Consider the following 27,010-nt stretch of genomic DNA (forward strand, 5'->3'; position numbering starts at 1 on the left):
GCAGCTGGCAGGGCGCGCGCTGGATGTCATCATTACCATCAGCACCGAGTCATTTCAATCGCCTGTTACAGAACGGGGAGAATTATTCGTGGTTTTTTTTAAATTAGCAATGCGTGTTCGTGTAGGAAAGTGAGTAAAAGCCCGCTGACTTTTGATAAGGAGTGCCTTTCGTCAAGGGTCCGTTATGTGGCCGAGTCGCCTTTCGTTTTTGGTTTGAATCTGCCGTACCCCGCCTCCGTGAGGACACCAAGAGGGCAGCCGCGTTGCTCGGACCCGAGACCGACAGACACACCGAGGACAGGTGAGCCGGCAGCCTCGACACCTTCGACACCCCAGAGTGGGACTGGATCCAAAAGTTTCAGCATTGTGCGGATGTGCCGAATATAGTACGCACGACAGCAGTGTTGGATTGTAAAACCAGTGACACAGCCGATTTCAAGCCACTGGTGTGTTTACAGTTACGTCTTTTTAAAATGTACGTTATTGTCAACCTTTGCCTTCCAAGGTTGAAATAAACTCGACAGCGAAGGAGAGCAAACTGCGTATTTGAAATAATAAGGTTGCCACAAACGCACTTTGAGAAAGCTGTTCTGAGAGAACAGGCTGTCAGATTACTTCCTTCAGAAATGTTTGGGGCATTGAGTCAGCCTTTCATGCCTCAGTCATCCGTGTCTTACAATGTGTGCTGTTGCTTTCCTCGGGCGTGTAAGTGCGAAGGGACTAAACTACTTACTGACTGGGCCAGGGCTGTCCCTGGGGCAGCGGGGCTGAGAGTGTGTAGCTCCGACACGCACGTACTGTACCTGCGTGTAACTGTCCCACAGCTGCGAACAGGGAGGCGGGGGTTCTGAGTCATATGGAAAAAAAAAGGGCTCCCCGTTTCTGTGTGAGGAAATTTAAAAATAAAAGAAAAACATAACCGGGCTCCGGCGCCTGAGATCACCGCTCTCACAAACTGACATTAATGCCCGTGCAGAATGAACTTTATTTCCAGCTCCGCGATGTAAAACGGGCGCTTCGAAGGGCCAGTGACCGTGCTAGTGGACGTTTGCAGGAATGCAAATCAGAGCCATTTCAGGGGGGGAAAAATGAGAAGTGTTTTTTTTTCTCCTCTTTCAGAGATGACAAACTGTTTTTCGATTTAGAGCGCAAGGGTGTAAGCTGCTTTCTGAAGAGCTGGTGGCGGGCGATGTCACAAACTGGCAGTAAAAGCTGGAAATTTGTATTAGTTCTATGTTGTGAATTTCTTCAATATAATTACCAAACGTCCCAATACACAGCTCCTAATCAGCATTTAAAATATGGCATTTTTAATTTTTACTTTTGTTCTTATCAATCAACAGTGTGTTGTAAGGATTAATTCAGGAATAATGTCTTAATTGTAGATATACCAAGAAAAGGGAAATATTGATACATTTACTCCTAATTAATCATTCTTTCTATTCTGAATTATAGAGGATCGTATGACAATGAGCAACATGATAACTGCACTCAGATCAGATTTTAGATCTGTGGGGTAAAACCACATTGTTTTCTATGAATTGAAAAAAGGGACTAAAATCTAAAAGGATTATTTTTTGATGCACCCACATGGAGTGAAGAAAATACAGTTTTATTATTAATAACAGTACAGTGTGCAGAGAGTTCAGAGTCACAGCTGTTGATTTCTAGAGGGGTTTTGAAGCTACTGTACCAACACAAAAGGAAGTTGTAGCTAGATGTCTAAATCTGGCCTTGGATGTGTTTCTAGTTTCAGTGAAGAGAAGGGTTTCTTTTCCTTTATGAAAGGAAGACTTACCAAAAAGTAATAAAGAGACTACCCATTGCTTCTGTTTTTTAATGTTCTTTTTTTTTTTACAAATAAAAAATATAGCTGTTGACATTAAACGTCTAGTTGCAGTACATGCGACTGGACTGGATTCAGATAGCTAACACAAAACAAAGGGCGCTTGATACCATAAATACAAAAATGTAATCTCCTTCAGAGACAAAGGGGTTTGTACAAGTGAGTTGTGAGAGTTCTTTTTCAACCAAACTCATTTATCCTCTGTAAGTTGAAAAGTAAGAAAGTGAGAAACACAGTGAGAGTCATTAATTATATAAAAGCATCCGCAAGGTTTTGAGACAACTGTCTAGCTTGTTTGGTAGCTAGTAAATAATTGATCCTAGAATCTCATCCAGTCGCTTTTTTCACTGAAACCAGGATGATGGCTTCTGCATCATGACCGAATAGCTTGTTCCAGACTCCCACAACCCTTTGGGTAAAGTAGTGCCCCCCCTCTTCTCAGTTTTAAATGCACTTCCTCACAGTTTCCACCTGTTCCCTCTGATTCATATTTCCCCGCAGATTCTGAAGAAGGCCAGTGGGTTGACTGTGTCAGGGCCTTTGAGGGTTTTAAATACTTGTATCGGGTCCGTTCATAGTCTTCTCTGTTCAGGACTAAAAAAGTCCAGTTCATTCAGCCTGTCAGTGTAGGGCCTTCCCTTAAGAATTAGTCTTGCTGAATTTCCTTTGCACTTTCTTAATCTTCAGAATCTTTTTAGATTTTTTAATATCCCATTTTGGAAGCATCTGCAAAATTGACCTGTTTTCTAATTATTCCAGTATCCCGCTCATTGATTTCAATTAGGAAGAGCAGAGATCCCAGGACAGATACATGTTGTGCTTCACTGACTACATCACCCCACTCTTAGTGTTTCCCCCTGATCTGCACTTTCTGTTTCTTATCTATGAACCAGTTCTCTATACCAAGATGTGCATTGCTTGGAAAGTCCACCTCAGGCGATCTGAGAATTCATCTTTTTATGAGGAACTGTATCAGACGCCTTCTGAAAATTGAAATATGCCATCAAAGCCTGTGTTTCTATCCATTATTTCTGGTTCTTGTTCAGAGAACTCTATCAACTCAGCAAAGCAAGACCTGCCTTTCTTAAATGCATGCGGATTGCCCTTTAGAAACCTATAGCTATTTAGATCATCCTCCATTTTAGTTCTAGGTATCATTTCCATAACCTTACACGTAATAGAAGTAAGACTTGCTGGTCTGCACCTATTTGGTATGGTTTTGTAGCCCTTTTTACTAACAGATGAGGTGTTAGCAGTTTTCTAGTTGGTCAGTAGTACTCCTGTCCTGAGTGACTGCAGGAAGAGTTTTGTTAACTGTTTCCTAAAGTACAAGCACAACCCTGGAGGTTTTTATTTATCTTCAGTTCTTCTGTGACACGTGCGCCTCCTTAGTGATATTACTATCTCACAAGGGCGAACAACACCTACTCGGGACGTGTGTTTAGGAATGCTTACGGGCAGAAGACGTTGTTGGCCGAGCCCACCTGGCTGAGAGCGGACTCCCTGGCTGTAGGACGAGGAAGTCAGGCCCCCCAGCAGGGGGAGGAGGTAACCCAGGGGCGGCTGCGCAGGTGGATGGGGGCTGGAGGAGGGATGGCGAATGTGAGCCAGAGAGGGACTCGCTGTGGTCTTTAGAGTTTTCTGGGAAGTGATGTCATGCCACAAGCTCGAGCAGCAGAGGTAAAAGAGAACCGGACTGCTGTCGTCTCTCCGGATCCCTCTGTTTAAAAACTCCATTCAATGTTGATCTTTGTCTGTGCTCAGCCTGAGGTATGACGGTGTTTTCCTTCTTGGTAAAAGCCAGACTGAAACGGAAATCGAAGTTTGATTTAGTACACTACCCCTTCCTTGTATAACAGTTTGCTTTTCGTTAAGGCTGTGTTCTCTCGATTCTTACGAAGTAGTTCCATAGATGGGGCAGAAGCACAGGGGGGCACAGTGAGGCAGTGGTTAGCATTGCTGCCTCACAGCGCTGAGGCCCCGGGTTCGATTCCAGACCCGGGGTGCATTCTCGGTGGAGTCTGCATGTTCTCCTCATGTTCATGTGAGTTTCCTCCAGGAGCTCCTGCTTCCTCCCACGGTCCAAAGGCACACTGGTAGGATAATTGGCTTCTGGGGTGACTGGCCCACAGTGTTTGTGTCTGTGTTTGTTGCCCTGTGATGGACGGGGTCTTGTCCAGCTTGCACCCCGCCTTGTGTCCGTTGCTCTGGGGTCCCCAACATACCCTGCATTGGAAGAAGCAGCTAGAAAATGGGTGGATGGGAAGGAGTCCAGTTCGGTAAACAATTGACTGGCAGAGGAAGGCAGACCGAGAGCTATGGGCCAGTCTTGCTGAGAACAAGAGAACATTGGTACATATTGTGTCCTCCTCAGCACCATCGAGGATCAAGGCGACAAACGCTTATGGAAAAGTACTCTTTCAAACCAGGCAACATTCGCTGTAAAAAAAGGGCCTTCATTAAGCTTTTCAGTAAGGGAACCATTTGAAAACTAACTTTGACCATTTTAAACTCGGCTGCAGGCTGAACTGTCCGAGATTTACAGTAGATGTTGCTGCAATGCTGCATTTAGGAACCACACCTTTCTAATACTGACCAGTGAACGAAATGCCCTGTGATTTCATTACTTCTTAGGTGCATTGGTCTGCTTGCCCTGCCTTCTCATTTTCTGTCGGTCAAATTCTATTAATGCAAGATCTGTCAGACTGAGTTGCATAACTGAACTGTACATCTATTTATTTTTACGCAAAAGGAAACATTGAGTTGGTTTAATATAGACCTCTTTATTGTAGTTTCACAGCTTTTGCTAATGCGCTCTTAAAATTAACTCCGGCTCATGCCATAAGCATGACTTTGGTGGTCTTGACGTTTGTCCTATTGAACATGAGGTACAACTGTACGGCTCTGCACCACTGGGCCTTGCATTCTTTAAGCATGTCATTCGACTCAAATAACTTGTGAGATCATTTAAATACAGTGGTTAAACGAGGGCCATCAAGTGGGGCCAGAACTGGGGAGGGGACATTGGGTGGGGGGGCTTGTCGTTCTTTGTTAGCTTTCTTCTCGATCTATGTCCCAGGCAGGCCACTGGGGAGTATAGATTCTACTTTACAGCTGCAAACGTGACAATACATTTAAAAACGCATGGGAAATTCACCGATATGAAAAATGTTTCCGGATACTGCATGAAAAATTCAACGTACACAAATCCGAGTTTTTTTTTATACTGTAGAGTCTCCTGTCCCGCTCCTGATGCGAGGTGGTATATACACACGACGAATGTACGCGATCATCCCTTTTAACTATTTAAACACGACGGTTTTGGAGATCTGGAGTTAACTGTCGTTAGTCATTGCCTCTCTGTGTTAAAGTACAGTGGTCAGGCTCATCATCGGATGTGAGGGGCTCCTCGTCTGTCTTCCTGGGCTGAACTCGTCTCACTCTCAGCGGCCGAGGATATATGTGTTGTGGCTGTGAGAGCAGGATTCAGCCCTTCTATTTTTAGCGTTCAGTCATTTCAGACCCCATTTCCCATTGCGCAGAACAGATAAGCTAAAAATGACTTCCATCGGTCAGATCAAAAACTAGCCCGTGAAGAAAATCTTATTATGGGCATTTAACGTGCTTTGCAAAAGAGTGCAAAATTCTCTCCTGTTTGCTCCGGTGAAAGAAATCACCAGATCATTGATTTAATTGCTATTAAACTTATAATAATGATGATATTTAAGGGTTTTCTTTTTTATAACCTTGCAAAATGTGCATTACCTCTAAGTAAATGAACAGGAAATAGTGAAGTACTAGCCTTGGAAATTATGTGCTGAAACAAAATGTGAAACGTGAAATAGACCAATGGTTTTAGTTTATGATTGTGTTGGTTTGATATTGTGAGGGGAGTTCCTTAGATGGTTTGGATTGGTGCCCATTTTCAACAGAGCTGAATAAACAAAAAATCAGCCATAAACTCTTTACATTACTCTGCTTTGCACACTATAGACACTTTTGATATCACCCTTTTTTGTAAAAGTGTACGACTTTCAACATTTTACCAAAAAAGAGACAATTTGAGACCATTAATAAGTTTGCAACTTGAATACTTATCATAAAATGTCAGGCAGCTTAACTGACATATTTGTTTTAGATCCATATGATGCATGATAATCATAATAATAATAAAGACAGAGATGCTGGAAACTGCAGTAAGCATGAGAAGGTCTAAGTAGAAAACAAATGTTTCAGGTTTTGTCTTGCATTGTAACCTCAAAGGATGTTTGTTTCCAACTGTGTTCCTTGTGTTTCCCAAGCTGTGAAAGCCGATGCACAAGGTCAGAGAGATTTGGCTCCACAAAAATAAGCACATAAACAAGGAGGTTGAACTTTTATTACATGAACTCCTAGTATGACATTAGTAAAATGAATATTATTAGGCAGAGTTTACTCTAGGGTTTCTTATTAAGATCAGACTGAACATTAGTCCTTGCCTTTTTGTCAGCGAGTTCTTTTTGCAAACACATTGTTTCCTAATAACAGATCTGTTTGTTGTTGGTGCTGGTGACAGAGGTATCCCCCAGTGCGACTCCGAGTAATTAGGAGCTGGGACTCCCTGGAGGAGAAGGGTCTCTCCAGGTCTCTGGGATAGCAGGGCTGTGCCATAGGCGTCTGCTGTGTTTGTGCTTGGCTTCTTTTCCACTCTCCGGCCTCCGGGAATGCTGTGTGTGTGATCAGAGGAAGCTACCCGTTTTCCCTGGAGTTCAGGGCCCAGCGGGGCCAATGTTGGTGCAATGATTGCATTATTTCATGATGCATTCTTTTTTTATTGCTCTCCGTACTAACTTGGTTCAGCCTGGGAGGGTTTCTCCGATGCACAGCAATCCTTTAGCACAGAAGCCCACAACGCGCCACACAGCTGTTTAAAGACCGGGTCTGCACGACTCCGCGGGAGACCGCAGTTCGCAGACAGCGTTAGTGTAGCACCTGTGCTTTCAAAGCAGGCTGGGGTAAGATTAGACAGTGAAACGTCCCTCACATCGAACATGTTAGTCTTTCTAGACACAAAGGCTGTGGCAGGGAAAGTGTGGTAACCTAGAAGAAGCTGGGAGACCAATCTGCCGTTTCTCACAATCAGATATGTCTTTTTACTGTAAACTGTGACTAAAAGACTGAATCATGTCCCTTATCAGCACCGGCATGGAGGACATGAATGTAATTCTCAAGGGACTGGTACTAAAGCCTCTATTCACAAGGCCGATGTTGCATGACTGTTTGTTACTGAACGTGGAATTACTGTTTAGATGAGTAATAATAATAATAATAATAATAATAATAATAATAATCCCTTACACTTATATAGCGCTTTTCTTGACACTCCACTCGACGCACTTTACAGCTAATGGGGATCCCCTCCACCACCACCAGTGTGCAGCCCCACCTGGATGATGCGACGGCAGCCATAGTGCGCCAGAACGCTCCCCACACACCAGCTCTCAGTGGGGAGGAGAGCAGAGTGATGAAGCCAATTCATAGAGTAGTAGTCTGTGGCGGCCTCACACTTTGGATCTTTAATGCGTGAGAGACAACTGACACAGCTCCTAGCATTCATGAGGGTTACGTGTATACAGGTCTGCCACTTAAGCGGTTATTTAAATTCTTTAAAAAAACACAAGAAGGCCTTTGTGTGCGCGTTCCGAGAGATGGCTCATCGTGAACGATTAAATAGAAGCAGGTTATAGAGCATCGTTGGCTATTCTTTTTTTTGCTTTCTGGCCCCTTACGGTGTTTGTGCATTAGAACTCGAGATGAGTTGTGGTTTTTGTTTAGGGCAAAGTTGTCCATAATTAGCAGGGTTCAGCAGCGTGTGAATTGACAAGCTGCAGTTCTGAAAAAACACGAAACCACAAAGCAGAAAACACTTCTTTCTCTCTGTAATGTTTATTTATAGATTTCTTTACATACTAGAGATGTGTGAGATCTTGTCTAGCAAGGGATTATCCAGAAGTGCTTTTCTTGAGTGTGAGCACAAGGTCAGACTTGACCAAACAGCCGACATGCTGTGAAGTCCATCTGTTTCTTACCCCTGAGATCTGGGATGTTTTTTGTTTGATCTCTGATGCCTGGATTAAAGTAGAGATCTGTGCAATCTTAACATTCGTGAGAAGTAGGGTTAACAGGGAGATGTCTCTCTTTACCCGGTCTTGGCCACTGCCGCCCAACTCCAGAGCAGGACAGAGATCTCAGCGATGGTTTAATGAGCAGCATTATGAATTTTAAAAAAGCACAAAGTGCTGCTCCAATAAAACTAAAGGTATTTTTTAATTTAAGCTAAAAGAGCAATACATGAATGGAACTGAGGTTTGTATACACCTGTTTACATTCTGGATATGAAGTAGTAGCTCTGTTATCCAGTTCTGAGTGCAATATCAAATATTTTTTATTTGCCCAGATAAAGGACAGCTGTGCCATTGGTATTCATTGGAGTTTTGTGGAATCAAGGTTATATTAGAGTTGCTGTTGAGGGGCTGGGTGCTTGGAGCTAAAGCTTGCCTTACGATTTTTATCAGTCAAGACAAGCAAGCATTTCAGCACTGGAAGAAAAAATGGTCTCTTCTTTTTGTTAATTAGTTGGTTAGACCACAAACTTCCTGGTTCTAGCAAATAATACAATCCTGAATACAGTGAGGAAGCTTAAAGTACTATTTGTACTATAGTCTCAAACCATCAAGATGTATTCTGATGTATGAAATGTGTTTGTGTTTGTTTGTGGTCATCAGAATCTTCTGTTTCATTCTTAGCCCTATAGGTTTCGTGCCCTAGTGCACTCTCTGCTGGAATATCGTTGTTGGAGGTGTGAAGTAGCCTTAGCCAAACGAAGGACAATATAACTCTTCCAATGTTGGAGCAATCTGAGTAATTTCGGCTGGCATGTTGTTTACTTTTACAAAACTGTAGCTCAATTTCCGCCACCTCTCAAAAGGCACATTCGCCCTGGGGCTTCGAAAGTGTTGTTCACCCAGCTCGTTAAAACACACACCTCACGAAAAACTGGTGAGCTGTGGTTCCCTTTGCCCATCAGCACATGACTACAGTAGGGCTCTTACAATGATACCACAGCTACTGCTGGTTTCAAATTATTCCTGCATTCCTTAGGTCCCCTTCCATTTCAGAATAAAATCTGACGGCGTCGTACGTTGTGCTGCCGCTACTGAGAGAGAGAAGGTGTGAACGCCCAGTCTTCTGAGGTCTGGCCAGGATATGCTTTATAAGGTAGCGGTGGCACCAGAGCCCGATTGTTTAGAGATGCCCTAAATGCCTGCCGGCCTGCCATACGAGGGCAGCCGATCCATGGGATCACTCGGGGTCGTGGGAAAACTGGCACCACATCCGCTCACAGATCGGAATAAACGTTTGCTGGCTAAATATAGGAGAGGCTTAAGCTTGTCAAATCTGAACAAAAAAAAAAAACATTCTGTGAGTCTGGCATGGGCTCTGGTTTCATGCTCCCTTGCTAGAGAGACATCGTTGGGTTTGCGTGCAGAGCAGCTCGGGGTGCTGTGGAATGGAAAATACCAGCGAGCTCTGCCGCCCAGCAGACCCTGGTTTCTTCCTGCGGTGTAGGGCGCAGGTGAGCCCCGTGCACTGGAGTGTGTTCCACCTGCACAGGTCCTGTGTCTCGACAGGCCCTTCCACCTGGTGCCTCTTTGTGGCGTTTGCTTTTGTTGCCTTCGTGCGTTTCAATTCAGGCCGGGGGCACCTGCTACAAGTGAGGGCGGAGCGGCAAATATCTGCAGCGGCTGCTTGCGGGGGCGTGACGTACGAGCAGCGGGGTCAGGCCGAGCTTCGCGGACAGGTACAAGTACGTCAGGTGAAAGTCGCCACCTGCTGGGAAAACACATGTCCTTTCAGCCCTTGTAGTGTCTCATGTGAGTGGGGTTTATCTCCATTCATCTATTTCCTTACCATCCACCTATACGTCCATTTTCTACCTGCTTGTTCCAGTTCAGGGTCCCCAGGAAGCCAGCAGGCACTGGCCACAAGGCAGGGTACGCTCAGGATGGGACGCCAGTCCATCGCAGTGTACACACACTCACACCAGGGGGAGTTTCCCCAGAAGCCAGTTATCCTACCTGTGGATAGGAATCCATGGGATCCAGTGGGAGGAATCCGGAGAACCCAGAGGAAACCCACTCAAACAGGGAGAGAACATACAAACTCCACTCAATTAGCACTCCGGGTCTGGAACTGAACACAGGGCCCCAGCGCTGTGAAGCAGCAATCCTGCCCACTGAGCCACAGGCCCCCTGAGGTTTATCTGAAACATAATCAATCATGTAGATACATGTTCTGAACTCCAAACCCAACACTAGCGAGAGCGATACACAGCGGGCAACACCTGACCCCCCCACAACCTTTGCTTTTATTTGCTTAATTTTACGAAAAGCGACTGATTTTATCCGAAATTCATCCCCCGGGCTTTTAAATGTGAGGGGATGGGAGAGCAGCTTCGCTCGGTCAGAGGTGTGCGTTCAGGCGAGACTGTCGCCACACAGATCCAGTGCGCCACCGGCTCGGCACCCCCGGCGCTCCGGCGAGGCGCTAGCTGGAGGGCGCTCTCTGGCTGTAGTCTCGTTAATATATCCCGTGTCCATTTGAACTTCGTTACGGAGCGCGACGCCGGACAGCAATCCGCTGGGGTCGAAAAATGAAAAGGTGGGAAACTATTTCAATGAATGCCAGCTGGTGGGAGGGGTCGTGACCCGTTCGGAGCCCTGAGAAAGCGCAGTCGATACCCGCGATTCTCGCACCTTCTCCGTTTAAGTTGCCGTGACATTCATTCATTAAAAAAAAACTCTTCAGTGTTTATTTGCGAACAGTCAAATTTCGCCTCGGCGTTTACAGTAAGCACCTAAAAAACAACAACAACTACACGATTGTAGAAGCGTCTCCGCTCGGACGGCGGCAGAAGCCGGGCCGGTGGCGGAGCGACCTCCTCTCACTTTCCCCGCGCACCGCTCCTCTCCTCCCCGGCAGCTAATGGTTAATATTTCTGTTACGGGTTTACATCCGTTTTTTTTTCTTTTTTGCCTTCGCAGCTCGCTTTTTCACTCTGTGCGACCATGAGAGAGCAGGGGGCGGATGGGAAGTTCCTCCACTTTATTTGGGGTTTATTTATTTATTTTGCCTGTCATTATGGCGCAGGGCTCCTTGTTCTACCTTTTAAAGGCAGCCCGAGTATTTTTAATCCCGGCTCTTCGGAAATGAGCCGAGCTCTCGGGGTACCCAGACAGCGGGGCTGACAGCTCCGGCGTGGGCTAACTTTAGGACGTACACACACGCGGGGATATAAATACGAATCAGCCAACATCTGAAAGGACACAGTGGGAGAGGGTGGGGATAACCTACATTACAGAGGCAGGCTGCTGCCTTTTTCCCACAGAAATTGTTAGAATTTAGAGTTTAAAAAAGCTTTTTGTATTACATTGGGCGATGTGTATGTGTGTGTGTGTGGGGGGGGGGTCTTGTCGGGTTTCATACAGGGGGCTTATCTTGTCCAAGTTTATCCAGTTTTCCTTGGCAGGGAGTGGACTGGGCCTGTTCAGAATCAAACATGAAACACAAACCGGAACGACACAACCAGGAACAACGTGGAAGCGCGCTTAAACCTGAGAACGGGATGACACTGCTGTACACACCGAGTGGTGGGAGCGTGGTTCAAGCCGCCGCCCAGCCATGTGGTTCAAGCCGATACCCTGGCTTCTTTCTAAAAGGGGTGTTTTGAGATCCTTGGATCAACATGCTACTTGCCACCACATGAAAGAGCCCAGCTGGACAGCTCCTCTCGATTGTGACCTGTCTTTGGTTCAGGGTTCGTCCCGGCGGTATCCATTTATACAGCTGCGAGGCCTGGAGCAACTTGGGTATGGTGCCTTGCTTGGGGGTACAGCAGCAGTGACAGTGTCGTAGGCTTGATCCCGCAGTGAGGAGCCTGGAGCCTCTTGCCACAACTCTGAGCTGCCCGCCTCCTATTTTAACACAGATGGGTTAAAAGTGTGTCCTTGTTCAGGCCCCTGCTGCAGTGTGAAGGTGCATGCGTTTGAAGTAAAGATGGATGGCGCAGCGGTGAGCATGGCTGCCTTGCAGGGCTGGGGCCCTGGGTTCAATTTCTGGGGTGCTGTCTGCGTGGAGTTTGCATGTTCTCCCTGGGTTCACATAGGTTTCCTCCCACAGTCCAAAGACATGCTGGCAGGGAAAATTGGCCCTGGTGTGTGTGTGTGTGCCTGTCTGTCTGCTCTGTGATGGACTGGTGTCTGGACCAGACTGTATTCTGCTGTGCACCCATTGCTTGCTGGGAGAGGCTCTGGCTCCCCAAGGACGCTTAGAAAATGGATGGATGGTTGAAACACAGATATTGCCTTTTGTTCCCTTTACAAGAGAGCAGGTTGGCCTGGATTAGTTGCCCTTGTATAGCTATTTTAGTCCCGTAGTCCTGTTTCCAAAATATTATCAGTCTTCCTAGGTGCTTATTCTCACCTCATCTATCACTCTAGAGATGATCTGCTTTAGAAAGCACCATTATATTGCTGCTTCTTAATTCAAAACCCAGATTTTCAAAGTCTGTTTCTTGAGTGTAATTTTAAAAAAAAGGAGAATTATCGATTTTTTTTATGTCAAAACAGTTTTTCACATAATAGAAAACACCTCACTATAGGAAAAAGACTTTACCCTAGTTGTGAGGTTTCTGCTGTAAGCAGAAATGATATTAGATTGGACAAACAGAAGACAAAGAAGCAGCTACATATCATTTCTTAAATGTTGTGAAGAAGCAGAAAAGGCTTAGAAAAGCAGAACTTGAAGAAACGAACAGTGCAGAAGAAGCTTGATGATTGCTTTGACTCTCTTCACAGGGCGTGCCACACCTACTGAGAGCCCGCGAGGCAGTGACACAGACACAGACGTGGGCAAACAGCGAGAGAGACGGACAGGATGGGGAGGAAGAAGATCCAGATCTCTCGAATAGTGGACCAGAGGAACCGACAGGTACCGTAGCCAAACAGAGCCACATCACCCTCGGAACAAACGGGCCGTCAACATTCTGCTGTCCAGCCCCTTGCTGTTTCCCACCCTCCCTCGAGATTTGACAGGATGAATGACCGGTCCGTACACATAAAATCTTCCGGAAGACTGTCCCAGAGATCCTGCTTTTGAGCAAGGTGCCCTATACGCAAGAAGGAAGAGTGAAAGGGAAATGCCATATTAATGTTAATGTGCAAAGATTAATATGAGATGTCTTCACATCTCCCGCATGGCCATGAGGACACCTCGGGATGGTATTGCGTACTGCAGCCTGTCCAGGCCTGGAGAACGATTATGAACAGCAGCGTGGGGGCTAGTGGGATAGCACTCTGGCAGAGTGTCACTGACTTCATTGAATTGTGGCCCAGACTAAGCTGGGGACTCGGCACCCTGTGAACAGTCACATCCCGTGGTCTTTCTTGACAGTCTAAATGGAGCCTGGCTCGGTCACCTGCCCTCCATCTGATCAGCAAATTCACAAATAAAAAAAGACTTTTATAATCCCACTTAAACACTGTTCACAGGTCCAGGTGCTTAAATCAAGGCCTGCAAGGTTCTACAAAGTTTTTGTCTTTTATTTCGGTGCAAAATTAATTTATTGTTCCTTCAGGCAGTATAAATACTTAATAATGTCCACAAAATACACATAGCTTTCATTTAAAATCTCTTTGCACCACCTGTACTTATGCTAATAAAAAATATCCATGGTAAATCTGTGGAATCACTTTTTATTGGGGCCTTTCATAGTTTCCAGTGGTTTTACTGTCATTCCACTGTGCTGTGAGACCAGACTGTGAGGGAAAAGTGGTGCACTGCAGTTCTGTGTCCTGAGAAGGGTTATTACAGGATTGAAGTGATGCTTGGTGGCAGCATTACAGAATCGGAAAAAAAAAACCATCAAGCAAATGTGAGATAAAACAAGAGAAGTACCATGACAAATTCACCACGGCAATCTCTGATAAGTGCACTTCCTTTCTTTATGCAGACGAGCAGACCCTGATTGCATTTAACACTTAGTTCTGAGTTTCCTGTGTATCAAACTTTCCTCCTTAAACTGGCAGCTGATCTCAGCTGATCTTCAGTGTGTAACACCGGGGATAATTCATTTAAGGTATCTATGCAACTCACTATTCAGAAAGACTGTCTTTCAGTCAGTGCAGTTCTCCCTAGGTCCTGCAACAAAAAGGCTTCAGCAGAGTGGGTGTGCAAGCTGCCCGGTTAATGATGTAACTCAAATCTGAGGTGAGCAGGGTACCAGTGGGGCTCTGACCGCTGACCCTTGACCTGGGGGGCATCTGCCCCCTTTTAACCCCTCCCCCCCTTCCCTTGCTGGTCGTGTCCCACAGGTGACGTTCACCAAGCGCAAGTTCGGGCTGATGAAGAAGGCCTACGAGCTGAGCGTCCTGTGCGACTGCGAGATCGCGCTCATCATCTTCAACAGCACCAACCGGCTCTTCCAGTACGCCAGCACGGACATGGACAAGGTCCTGCTGAAGTACACGGAGTACAGCGAGCCCCACGAGAGCCGGACCAACGCTGACATCCTGGAGGTACAGTGCAGATCCCAGGGCCCCTCTCCTTTCCCCTAAAAGAGCACCTGCTCACTCCCAGGCTGTGAATTCCGACTTTCAGGAAAGCCCTCGGAGGTTTTCACTGGTAGGTTCAGCTGTGTATAAAGCTGTACAGTTATATACATCACAGAAGGGCTGAACCTCTTTATAGTAAGATAAATGTTGTGTTCAGTTAGCTGTTTTCTTTAATACATTACATGTTGTTCAAATCTATAGCTATACTCTTTGTGGGACAAATGCATGCTGGGTTTGGGCAACACAGTGTTAGGGTGTTTAGCAATGCTTTCACACAGCAGCTCCTGAATTTGAGTCCAGTCTGGACCACCTTCCGTGTGGAGTCTGCACGTTCTCCCTGTGTTTGGAGGGGTATTTAACTGGGTGCTTTGGTCATGCTGGCTGAAGTAATTGGCATTTTCAAACTGTTGTGTGTGTGCGTGCACATTGCAATGGACAAGCATCCCACGTAGGCTGTGCTCCAGCATTGCACCTTGTGCTTCCAGTACCAGCACTGGTGGCAATAACGAGCTTTGTGAGGATGCATGGATCTGCCACGCGTATTCCCAGAACTTATTTCCACCTCTTGAAGTGGAAGTCCTACCTCTCCCGAATGACTGCCCTTTAGGCTTTCGAATGGTGAATCCTGCGTTGTATGAGATCTTGTCTTCGTCAATCAGAAGATATCTTTCGAGTGAGGCTTTATCTCCATGAAATATGCATTTTTTGGGGGTTGGGGATGGGTGACGATAGCTTGCTTGAACGTTCCTCCTGATGTACCTGCAGACGCTGAGGAGGAAGGGCTTAGGACTGGACGGCTCCGAGCTGGAGAGTGAAGAGGTGATGAGTGCAGTGGCCACGGAGAAGTACCAGCAGCTGAATGAAGGAATGGATCTCTCCATCACCCGACAGCGCTACTATGTAACTATCAGCCCTTTCACCTTGCTTACCCAGCAGCTTGTGACAAAGTCTTACAGTATAACCTTTAAGCAGCTTTAACTGGTAATATACTGATGGAAAAAAGAAACACAACACCTCCTCCTCCACACACTGGCCCTTCCGTCGCAGCCTCTGTCTGGCCCAAGCCAGCCGGGTGTGAGGTCCAGGAGGTGTGAGCAGAGGGCCTCTGACAGGTCGCTTGCTCTAAGGCCAGCAGCATGGAGCCTCACTGTCCTGTCACTGATGATGTGGGCATCGTGTCTGCCGGCACTTTCAGCAGCGGGACGGGTGGCAGATCTGAAACGATCTCTCAGATGGACCTGATGTGTCTGTCCTGCTCTGGTGTGGTCACCCGAGGGGGACCGGATCTTGGACGGTCATCTGTCCTGCTGGTCTGCTGAAACCTCTGCAGTCGGGACACAGTGGAGCGGCTCACTCCATAGTGTCTGGCAACGCTGGCACATGACAGGCCTGCCTGCAGCATGCCAAGTTTAGGGTGCCATTCGAATCACAGAAAACTGACTCAGTGTGGTCTTTTTCTTGCAGTGACCTAAGCCTTGAATTAAGGCCTTTTTAAAGGTGACCTGATCAGGCATTGTTCCACCTGGACCTCGTTGGGTAAAAGTGCACCTAACGAGCTTTCCTGTGATTGGCAAGTTGCAATGCCTCACTGCACAAGCTGTATTGCTGGTCAGAGGGCTTAGAACAAATTGACAAATTGTTGTGAAAGTAAATAAGCTATATCTATAGTATTCTCATTCCAGAAAATGTTGTGTTTCTTTTTTCCATGTGTATATATACAGTGTTATTATTGTTACTTTATTTGTTTTTTTTTACTTGTATTTTTTAGGAAAACCTACAAAGATTATCAGAAATAAAGTTGCCAGCCATCACAAAACTTCAAGTATTTTAAATATGAATGAGCCTGCTAATTCACATTCTTTCAAAGTCCAACAGGGAGGGTAGAGATTTAAAGAACATTAACATCAAAAACATAAAATCAGTGTTATAAGGTAGTAAAAATAATCCTCCTATCTCAATATCTCTCAATAAACTCCTGGAGTCTTAGCTGATAGGTTGAATTTTCCATCTCATAAATAATAAAAATCAGAACCATTTCTGTGTCGATAATTACCTGCCAAAAATAATTTAAGCAGGCATTTATCTGCTTTGTTACTTTTTTCGGCTGATGCTTTTCTACAAAACGGCTTCCAGAGATGACGAACGGGTATTTTATTTCTACACAGAGAGATCTGTTGTAGACAGCTGGCTTTGCGGGCTCTGTGCCTCTGCCAGAGGTAGAGCAGCTCTGTCCCTGGCTGGGGTTTTTTAGGCAGTGGGAATGGGCCTCTCCATGCCTGTGTATGCATCACACAGCGGCAGTACCCCACTGCAGCCTGAGTTACACAGATCTGTGCATCTGAGCTTGGCAGGCTGTGGTCAGCACTGGGGTGGGCGATCTCACAGGAAAAGCCTAGCTGCTGCTGCAAGTGCCGTTGATGCACCAGTAGGTGGCGCTCTCCCCACCAGACAGGAATTCTCCCACTAAACTCCCTAAGACCCCGCGCTGTAGGAGGTGCTGTCCTGAAACAGAAACCCGAGGTCTTGACTACCTCTGTCGTTGAAGATCCCACAGCACTGTCCCAGTTTTTACCCAATCTGGCCCCTTAACTCAATACAGCTGGAGTTTCTCACCTGCAGCGAGTGTGCAGTGGGAATCGCTGTGTGTCTCCCAGGTTGCGGCTGCACTGCAGGGGGGTGATGAAGTGGGACCCCCTCCTATAAGTAAAGGTCTTTGAGATCATCTGGGTGGAAAAGCACTATCTATACAAGAATTATTATTATTATTAGGCATCATATGAATCTAAAATTATTATTATCTGAAGCAAAAACTTTCCAGCTAGGAATTCTCAGCCCCCTATCCACCTTTCCACACTGCCACCCTTCATGATGTGTACCCAGATGTGGGCATTTGTCTTCCCATCTGTCTGTCTGTGTGCACTATATATCCTTCCACGAATCTACCCATCTGCGATGCACATAATTATATGTGCCATAGTGTTTGCTAATTGAGGTGGCAGACAGGCGATCCTGACTCAAAACAAGCACATAAACGCTATTAAAAAAAGGAAGTGATCTCATCTCGCCACAGTATTTTTTTTTAAACGAAATGAACTGACTGCGAAATGCAACTAAAGGCTGGTTGCATGTTTGTCCTCCTGCTTCTTCAGGCTCCCCCTCTCCTGCCCTCCGAAGCCCAGTACCTGGTGTCAGGCGCCTGCGAGAACGGATTCTCTCCGGGCAATCCCGCCAGCTCCGGCCTCGGCTCCCACAGACCCCCGCCTTCCAAACCCCCCGGGCCGAAACCTGGGATCGTGGGCGGCTGGGGCTCTCATTCCCAGCCTCCTCTCATGCCTCCTCATGCAGGTGAGACCTGGCCTTCCGCAGATCCACCTGGCTTCACTGGGCGGCAGACGTGGACTGCCCCCACCCACCCACTCCCGGCGTAAACTGTGGGATTTCACGGAATAAATGGGTTTTTCTGTTTCATGTGGAGATGCTCCCTGCACATAGATCCAAACTACATCACAGCCTGAGCTGATCCCCGGGCAGCTGGCACAGTTGTTTCTGGTGGCTCTGCCTGAGCTCCTTTCAGCTCTGTGCAAGGAGTTTCAGTCTTTGCTGTCTGCTTGAGAGGAGGGGCTGTGGGCTAGATGTGTGTTTCTTTCAGTCTGCGGCTCTCCGTCCTGGTCTTTGGACCCCTGTGTCTTCTGCTTTCTGCTCCAGCTGAGTCCTTAATCACAGTTTGACAATGGTGATGATGATTATCATTATTTCATTGATTTCAATTTTGTATTTGAGGACTATTTTTAGATTTGCTTTCAGCTCTTAAAAAGTTAAATCTGATTTGCAATTGGTCTCAACACTTTAATTAATTACTAGTTTACCTGTTAATTTGGGCTTAAAAACAGAAGGAAAAGCAGTCACTCATTCCGGGCGTGTTACATACATTGTCTTTACCCCTCATGTGTTCGTCATAGACTGGACACCTATTAAAACTAGTCGTCTTTTCAGTCAGAAATCATTCTTAATTGCCAATCTCAGGAGAGACTACATAACGGTGTGTACTGTATAGTAGTGTACAATCATATCTTAACAAGCAATCAGAGCAAAGACAGGGGTACCCTAGGAGCGGTATGGAGAACCAGTGATTTAAATAACAAAGCTCTGGAAGAACTTTAATATATCGCTTCTTTTAACCACATAAGTCAAGTGAGAACTGTTTTATACAGTAGGGTGCTTTGTTGGATAGTCTGAATGAGGCACCTACCTTGAGAGTAGAACAGCAATCAATATACTATCTGGAATTTGAACCCACAACCCTCCAGTCAAGAGTCCTGAGCCCCATGCTGTACGGGTTCTGGTACACCACCACAAAGAGACTTCTGAGTGCAGCCTTAGGATGACTGCAACTCAGTGGTAAACCTCTCAGATTGCGAAAAAAAAAATCAAAGTGACATTTCACCACACTTGTAATGACTTCTGCACGCTGTGCATGAATCGGACCAGCTGAAATGGAGGGCAGGTGGTTCAGTGGATGGCGAAGGGCTTTTTGTTACCGTGAGGTCCCGCAGACACTCACAGTGGCCCCTAACTTGTCTGTGCTTTGTTCTGCAAAGGGGTGCCCTTCCTTTTGTCAGTGGCTCTGCGGCATTGTTGTTGCTGCACAGCATCAGACTGAAGGTGCGGGGCGAAATCACTGATTGTAATTATTAAGTGGCAATGAATTAGATTTAATCGTCCCTTTGTCTGTGAGAGAGAGGTCTGCTCCCTGAGTCTCTATGCAAGCCCTGTCAGCTGTGAGCACAGGAAGTGTGCGCTACAGGGCGGAAAAGCCCCCAGTGTTAGAGAGAGGCTTTGACCTGATTTGTGGGTTTCACACTTCACCACGAGCCCATCTTCACAGCTCCTGCAGCCCCTGTAGGCTCGCTGAGCTGAACTCTGGCCCCTAGAGCACACTACGCTGGGGCTCTTCGGAGAGACCACGGGCATCACTGCGTCTTAATGTCTTTCACAAGAGCACTCAGAGGACGACCAGAGTGTCGAAGCTGGTGGGGTTAAAAAGTTTAAAAAAGCAGAAATGTTTAGACATTAGTAACGCCCAAGAGAGTTCTCAGACAACGCGTGAATATACAGACACAGTGAAAAACAAAAATTGGTCCTCCTCCCAATATTGGTGTTGCATGGGGTACTTGTGCACATGTGGTCGTTTTGGGGTAAAGGTATGGAGGAGTGGGAGTAATAGTTCACAGTAGACTGCACAGTAAATGACGTGGAAACTTTTAACTTCATCTTTCTGTGAGAGCCAGTTCTCGATCATCGCAGGCCTGGTTCTGGCTGTCAGGTCACACACTTTTCGCCGTTGCATCAAATTCACTATGCCTGACAAGAGACTAACTCAAGAAAAATCCCTGCCCAGGCTTTTTCTTTTTTAGAAGCAGATGTCATTACCAACGAGTGGATGCTAAGGTCGCTAAAAAAAGAGCTGTTCCTCAAAAAAAGAAAAAAAATTCCACCCCTGCCCACTTCCTGTTTTTCACTTCCTGTTCTTTTAAGGCATCGGCTATTCGATGTTCAGTCACGGCCACCTGAGCAGGACCCTGGCGAAGACCCCGCCCCCTCTGAACCTGGGTTCCGACGGCAGGAGGATGGAGGGGCACCCGGGTCTGACTGGCACCCGCAGTCTGGGCACTGCGGTGAGGGACTTTTTGCTTGAAGTCACGGGTTTTTAATTAGACCGACATTATTAATATATTTTACTTTGCTCACCTTTGAAGTGTGAAACCACTGCTCCTCGCATATGAGATATTAGTGGCAAAGGTAAGTACATTTTTCAAGTACAGTTTCTACTGATGCATTCAGTGATCGCTAATTTAAAAATTCACGGGAAACATCACAGACACCTACTAGCTGCTAGTATTGCAGTCCTGTCCCTTATTTTCTTGTGCCGCAGAGCTAGAATATCCCTGTCTATGAGGCTGGGGCTTCTGACCTCCCAAAACTCTGCCGCTGAGCGCTGGTGCCCTGCAGTTGCTACCGTACAGCAGAGTCTCGCCATCTGGGAACTTAGCATTCGTGGATTTGGTCTGGCGCTCTGGGTCTTGTGAGGGAGAAGAGCAGGGCAGAACGAAACCAATCTGAAGGTTTTTAAATGCAACGTTTAAAATTAGCAGCGCAACAGGCTCCGATCGTGAGACGAATCTAGCTAGTGAGTGAGCATCTCCCTGCCCAATTATCCCTTACCCAGCAGCTGCATCTCGGCGTGCTCTCGTTCTCAAATTGTCACGAACTCTCTCGGTTCTGTGTCAGCATGGGCAATGACAGGCTAGGAGACATCTTTACAGGCTTTAACAGTTTTATTGCCTGTTTCAGTACAGTGCAGTGTGATAATCACAGAGGCAGAGAGAAAAAGAGCAGACAGGAGGCAGAGGAGGGACTCGTGTGGATTTTAACTGATTACTATAAGTTTGTGATGACTTGTTTTTTTTTAAGTTGACCAGTGTTATTTAAATTAATTGAAAGTCAATGCATTAGAACTTTAATTATCATATAAAGGAGGGTTGCTTATGTTTTTTAACTACACATTCTACAGTATATGCTGTAGTAGATCATGTAATGATATAGGAAAGGATTTGTTTAAATGTTAATTTGGCTGTTCGAGACACCTGCACTAAAATAGACTGATCTGCATAATAATCAGTACACTTCTATAGCGCTTTTCTGGACCCTCCACTCAAAGTGCTTTACAGGTAATGGGGATCCCCTCCAGCACCACCAGTGTGCAGCCCCACCTGGATGATGCGCCAGTCCGCTCCCCACACACCGGCTCTCAGTGAGGGGGAGAACAGTATGATGAAGATGTAGATGGGGATTATTATGAGGCTGTGATTGGTAAAGACCAGGGGGAGATTTGACCAGGACACCAGGATTAACAGCACTAATCTTTTTGAGAAACACCCTGGGATTTTTAACAGGCACAGGCGCTTAAGAGTTAGAGAGTCAGGACCTCAGTTTTATATCTCATTCGTAGGATGGCACCTTTTTTTACAGAATAGTGTCCAACCTTATACCAGGGCATTAGCACCCACACAGACCGCAGGGTGAGCGCCCCCTACTGGCCCCACTATCACCTCTTCCAGCAGCAGCCTTCGTCTTTCCCAGGAGGTCTCCCATCCAGGTGCTGGCCAGGCTCCCACTGCAGAGCTCCAGTGCGGACAGTGGAAGCGACAGTGGCGTGCTGCGGAGGAGCGGGAGCAGGCCCTGCTGCCCCATCCAGCTGGTTCGGTTGCGAGTAGCTGGGGGATTCGAGCCGAGCAGCTCGCCCGGCTGTGTCCCGCGAGGAGCCACAGGTGCCTGTGCACCCTCTCTGTCCCCCCTTCCGCGTGTCTCTGGAGAAGCCGACTCAGGGCGCGCGAAGGGGCTGGAGCTGACTGACCTTCTCTGTCGCCTGCAGAGGGTGCTGTACCCGGGGGTGCCAGCTGGGAACCACGTAGTGACCATGGGGAAGACCGGCTTGCTGGGGCACAGTCTGGGAGGTTACGGCCTGTCCTCGGCGGGGCCGCCCGGTAAGCAGACAGCTGCCGTGTGCCAGCGGACCTTCAGCTCCGCCAGCCGACGATAGCTAGGCAGAAAATAAAGAGGGAAGTGGAGAAGAGCCCTCATGCTTTTTGTTGCAGTATGATCGGATCTGGAGGTGTTCTTTATTTGGGGGAGAAAGCTTGTTTTGGGGGGGGTTTGCATTTATTTTTTTTCTGACACAGAACGCTGGTTAAAACCACACAAAGAACATTAAATCAACAAAATGCAAAGGAAAACATTCTGTACAGGTCACACAGTTACAGCCACATATAAACTAGAATAAAACAAAGTCTACGAAACTCATTTTAAAACATAACAAAGGAAGGAAAATAGAATTCAGAAGAATAGGGGAGACAATCTATTCGGGGTCGAAATAAAAACGGTCAGGCACACATCCCGTCCAAATTTAAATAATTCCACATATCCTAGAATGTAAATAGTTCTTAATTTATAGACATCATAGATTTCTCAAGTCAAAGATTTTCAGGAATTCTTGACATCCGTTGTGAAACGAAAATCTTTTCGAAAAGTGTAGGTCCATATTTGAAGATTATGGTTTGCTGAGGTCCCCAGTAAGGCCTAACCTGGGGTTTAAGAGGAATGTCAGCAGTCCAGGGTGCCAGACAGGGTAGATGTCATTTGAGCCCAGAGTCTTTCACTTTGTCATCATTCGTAGTTGCAGCATGAGGAATAGTGGCAGCAGCATTACCAGTGTTAATACACTCACTGGCCAGAATATTAGGTACCCACTCTCTGGGATATGCTGCCCAGCTGGGACGTGCGAGCCTGGCTTGACTGGGGCACCGGGCACGTGTGCCACAAGGCTCTGAAGGCGCCCCACCCCCTCCCTCCATCCCTCCAGCTCAGTGCCCTTCAGTGGGGGCTGTGATGAGGGGTAGTGGCATGTCGGGTCCCGAACTGAATGTTCTCCAGACTCCCCCGGCTGGCGGCAGGGCTGGAGCTTGCCCTGACCGGGGGCGCAGTGGCCCAGTGAGTGCGGGAGCCAGAGGGCTGACGTGTTTCCGCTGTCTCCCCAGAGTACCCTCACCCAGGCTTCTCCCACTCTGTGACCCTGCAGCGCAGCGCCATCAGCCCCTGGCAGCAGGAGCCACACCACGTGGCACACAGCAGCCTAGGGTAAGACCGCTTCTTTACTGTGAGGCTGACCACACTCAGGATCTGTGTTGAAAACTCACTTCAGATGTTATACATGTTATTTATGCTATGTTATTACATATTACTGTTATTGCTATTGTGTAACTGTCTATTGTCTTATCTTCTGTCCTATTTATATACTGCACCTGAGTGACTAATGAGAAACACTTTTCATTATACTATGCACCTGTGTAAGTTTAATGACAATAAAGTTGAATTGAATTTAATTGAATTGAAGATGCATGCATTGCATTTGCATGACCAGTAGCTCTTCACCAGGTTTTTTTTTTTTAAAAGCAAAGCCATCAAAGCCCGTTTGCTTTCACTGAATTGCCTGGGTGATGATGCTTAGGTATGTCATGTGCAGGCATAAAGGTTATAGTGGTGCACACGTGCACACACGTGTTGCACAAAGCATTGCATTAGCAGTCTTGCGTACTGGACCTGGAAAAGTATTTGTAAACTCTCCTGTGTCCACCTGTTTGATGATTTGGCTGTTGGTGACATCTACAGGCTAATGTTTGCACTGCAATGCAGCAAGAAAGAGGTCTAGTTACTATGTTGCTCTTGATATTCCTGATAACTCCATATTCCTGTTGCATGTGTCGTGGATATTATATTCTTAGCGACCATGAGAGCATAAAAAATGTTTACAAGAGAAGAGGACATTAGCCCATCTAGCTTGGTAGACCTCCGGTAGCTCATTGATCTGAGGATCTCATCCAGCCATTGAAAGATGCCTGGGAATCTGCTCCAACAGCATGACTGGGAAGCTTGTTACACGCTCCCACCACCCCTTGTGTACAGAATGCCTCCACTTTTAACTGGGAAACTTCCCCTTACTTTCCACTTCTGTTTCACTCTTCAGGCCTCTCTGTGGTTTTTCATTTATTTTTATATACAGACTTTGCAGATATGGCACATTTGTACAATTCTTAAGCAGCTTCACTTCACAGCCCATGTAAAAATTCCAGCCATAAATGTATCTTTTATTGTCAATGAAACTGTGTTTTCTCTGTTCTCTGCATTGAAACATTATACCTTTTTTGCTAAATTAAAAGAGGACATGTCTTTTCTCAGGCCATAATGTCAGTATTCTTTTTTAGCAGCTCAGAACTAATACTTTGAGCATAGCCAGAGTTCAGGTGAAGAATTTTAGATGACTGAATTTAAGACAATTACCCAATTAAATGCAGTTTAGTTATGAAAGATTCAACACTTTTGTGACCTGTGAAAATGTGGTTCTGTTTTCCACAGCATGTCCAGCAGTGGGTGTTCCTTCTCTGCACACACCTCGGCACCAACACCTCCCCCTCACCCATCCCTCAACCTCAGCATCAAATCGGAGAGAGTCTCCCCCGTTCACACCTGCTCCTCGGCCACGCCTCCACTGCAGCACGTGGCCCAGCACTCACCAATCAGCAACCCCGATTCCACAGGCCATGCCCCCCAGGATCCCTATGCGACCAATGAGAGGGAGGACTACCAAAAAGGAGGTTATATCTCCCCACAGGTGCTCTGCAGGGCCCATCCTGAGGACAAACAGGGGCCACCCAGCAGGCGATCAGAAATAGCTGAGAATTGGCAGAGATAGCTGGCAGGCAGAGCCTGTGTCCCTAGAAAAACAGGTTAATCACAGAGATCCGAACAGTGGTACAGTGGATTAACGCCCATGTGCTATAAGAGTGTGATCCTGTGGTCTTCTGTGACACAGTGTGGAAACCTGTGTTGTGTCTCTTAATACAGCAGCAGTCTGTGTAAACAGGCAGGACCAGAAAGATGTCATAAGGCTGTTTTCCCTTCTGAGCTGCCTTAGAAAGACAGTTGTCACCCAGGTCTGTGCGGAGTGAGCAGAACACCAGCGTCTTAATGACCTTTCCATCCATTCCACAAGCAGTTAGGTGACTGATGACAAAATTAGGTTGTGTATTGAAAGAAAAAAATGCAGTTTTTTATTTCTGTCTTTTTTCCATCTTATTACTAGGCTTTTTAGTATGTATTTTATGAAATTGACTATTTTCACTTGTTTCTGTTTTTTCTGTTTGTGACTATCCTGCGCCAGGGGTCTGGAACTTCTTGTTAAAGTTTGACTTTTCTGATTTGCAGAACAGGTGGGCAAATTAGTTAACCAATACAGAGAGTGGTTTCTCTGTCACAGGGCGATCGGGTTCAAGGGCTAACATGTTCAATGTGTGCTATATAAACCCAGACAGAAAAGGGTCTGACATTTCTCATTGCGTGGTACGTCTCTATAAATAGTTTCTCTCCATTACATAGCAACCAAAGACTTGAAAAATTGGATTTCTAATAAAAAAACACATGTAGAAGTTAAAAGAAGTAATGTAATATCAACAATCAAATAATTTATATTTTTCTGGAGGGGAAACTCTGCTTTTCACATTTTAAATGAAATTCTTAAATACTTGCTGTCTTAGAAATGGAAAGAAGTTTGTTTATAAAATAAGAAATACTAAACATTATACACAGACTTATGAGAATTAATATTTTAAGGCAATTATATCTATTAATTTTTATATTGTCCAAAAATTGCATGCATGCCCTTACTTTTTTAAAAGCTTTTCAATTACCCTATTTTATTATTCAGATCTATATCATAATTCTTATTTTTTAAAACTTCCCTGACTCATCTATGCAATGCAACTGGTGAGCTGATTCCGGAAAATAATGCCAAGAAGCGTCCCTTGGTTCATCGCGGCATAGAAATATACTCACCTCCTTAATTCGAGACTTTTTTGTCAGTGTGACGTGACTTCAGCAAAATGTCGCTCCCTCCCCGATGTCTGGGAAGTGTGACTCCGCGGATGACCACAAGGGGGCTTCCTTCTTGCATTCCATAAATACCTCCAGAAAATGAGAGCTCTTCAGTCCTTTTGGGCTTTACAGCATTCCTCGTCCATCTTAAGCTTCAGGTTAACTGTACTAAGCACTTCCTTTGTTATTCCAGTATCACTTTTTATCTGCACCCGGTCTTAGGTTACTGAGCACTAGAAGAGAGACCTGCAATTTAAGACGTCCAGGAGCATTGAATCACACCTTTTTGTAGAAGACAGTGATGAAATAATTTACTGTATTATTCATTGTTGTCATTTATATAGCCCTTTTCCATACCAAAGGATCCCCAAGTGCATCACACATAGGAGTGAGCCCACAGCCTCCACCACTAGTAAAGCTCCTATCCTGCATAAGAAAATCTATGTAGATGTATATAAAAAGTTATTTTCCTGTAATAATTATTTTGCCTTTGTAATTGAAGCTACCTCTTCATTCCTATAGGGGGAGTAATTGCACCTTATCAAAACTATTGCACCACACAGCCTACAAAACAGCATTTGAATATATCCCACAAATAAGACCAGTTTAGTTATTTCTAGGTGTGGCATCTTAGGAAAGAAACATTAAAGTAGGTTACTGATTTATTTTCATAGTATTTCAGGTTTTTCATGCTCACTGAATCTTGAAGCCCTTTGAATCTGTAACACATAACTAATGTAAACACCTGAACTCAAGCAAATCTTTGCCTTATATGAACGTTCCTGCTTTTTAAAAACTATCACCCCTGTGTTTATAAAAGAGCAGCATGTGGCATTTCTTTGTGGAAATACAACATTGTTTAAAAGGGAATGTATATAAGTTATTTATATATCAAGCCTTAAATATTCCACTCTGCAGACTGTGCAGAGGATGTGTTTGTAGAACATTTTTTTGAAGAAGTTTTTAAAAAACTGAAATGTTAATGCACTGTTTTACTACCAATAATAACATAGTCTTTATACAAAGCACA

General features: G+C 45.7%; 1 protein-coding gene across 1 annotated transcript; it reads left to right on the forward strand.

The window, feature by feature from the left end:
* On the forward strand, positions 1 to 27,010 carry mef2b (myocyte enhancer factor 2b). The gene is made up of 9 exons (XM_015365268.2): positions 1 to 301; positions 12,742 to 12,874; positions 14,257 to 14,460; positions 15,262 to 15,396; positions 17,646 to 17,841; positions 20,032 to 20,171; positions 21,929 to 22,040; positions 23,091 to 23,190; positions 24,466 to 27,010. Exons 2-9 carry the CDS (start codon positions 12,821 to 12,823, stop codon positions 24,800 to 24,802), a joined length of 1,278 nt encoding a protein of 425 aa, XP_015220754.2. The 5' UTR covers positions 1 to 301; positions 12,742 to 12,820; the 3' UTR covers positions 24,803 to 27,010.

Source organism: Lepisosteus oculatus, chromosome 29, assembly GCF_040954835.1.
Source record: "Lepisosteus oculatus isolate fLepOcu1 chromosome 29, fLepOcu1.hap2, whole genome shotgun sequence".
NCBI lineage: Eukaryota > Metazoa > Chordata > Actinopteri > Semionotiformes > Lepisosteidae > Lepisosteus > Lepisosteus oculatus.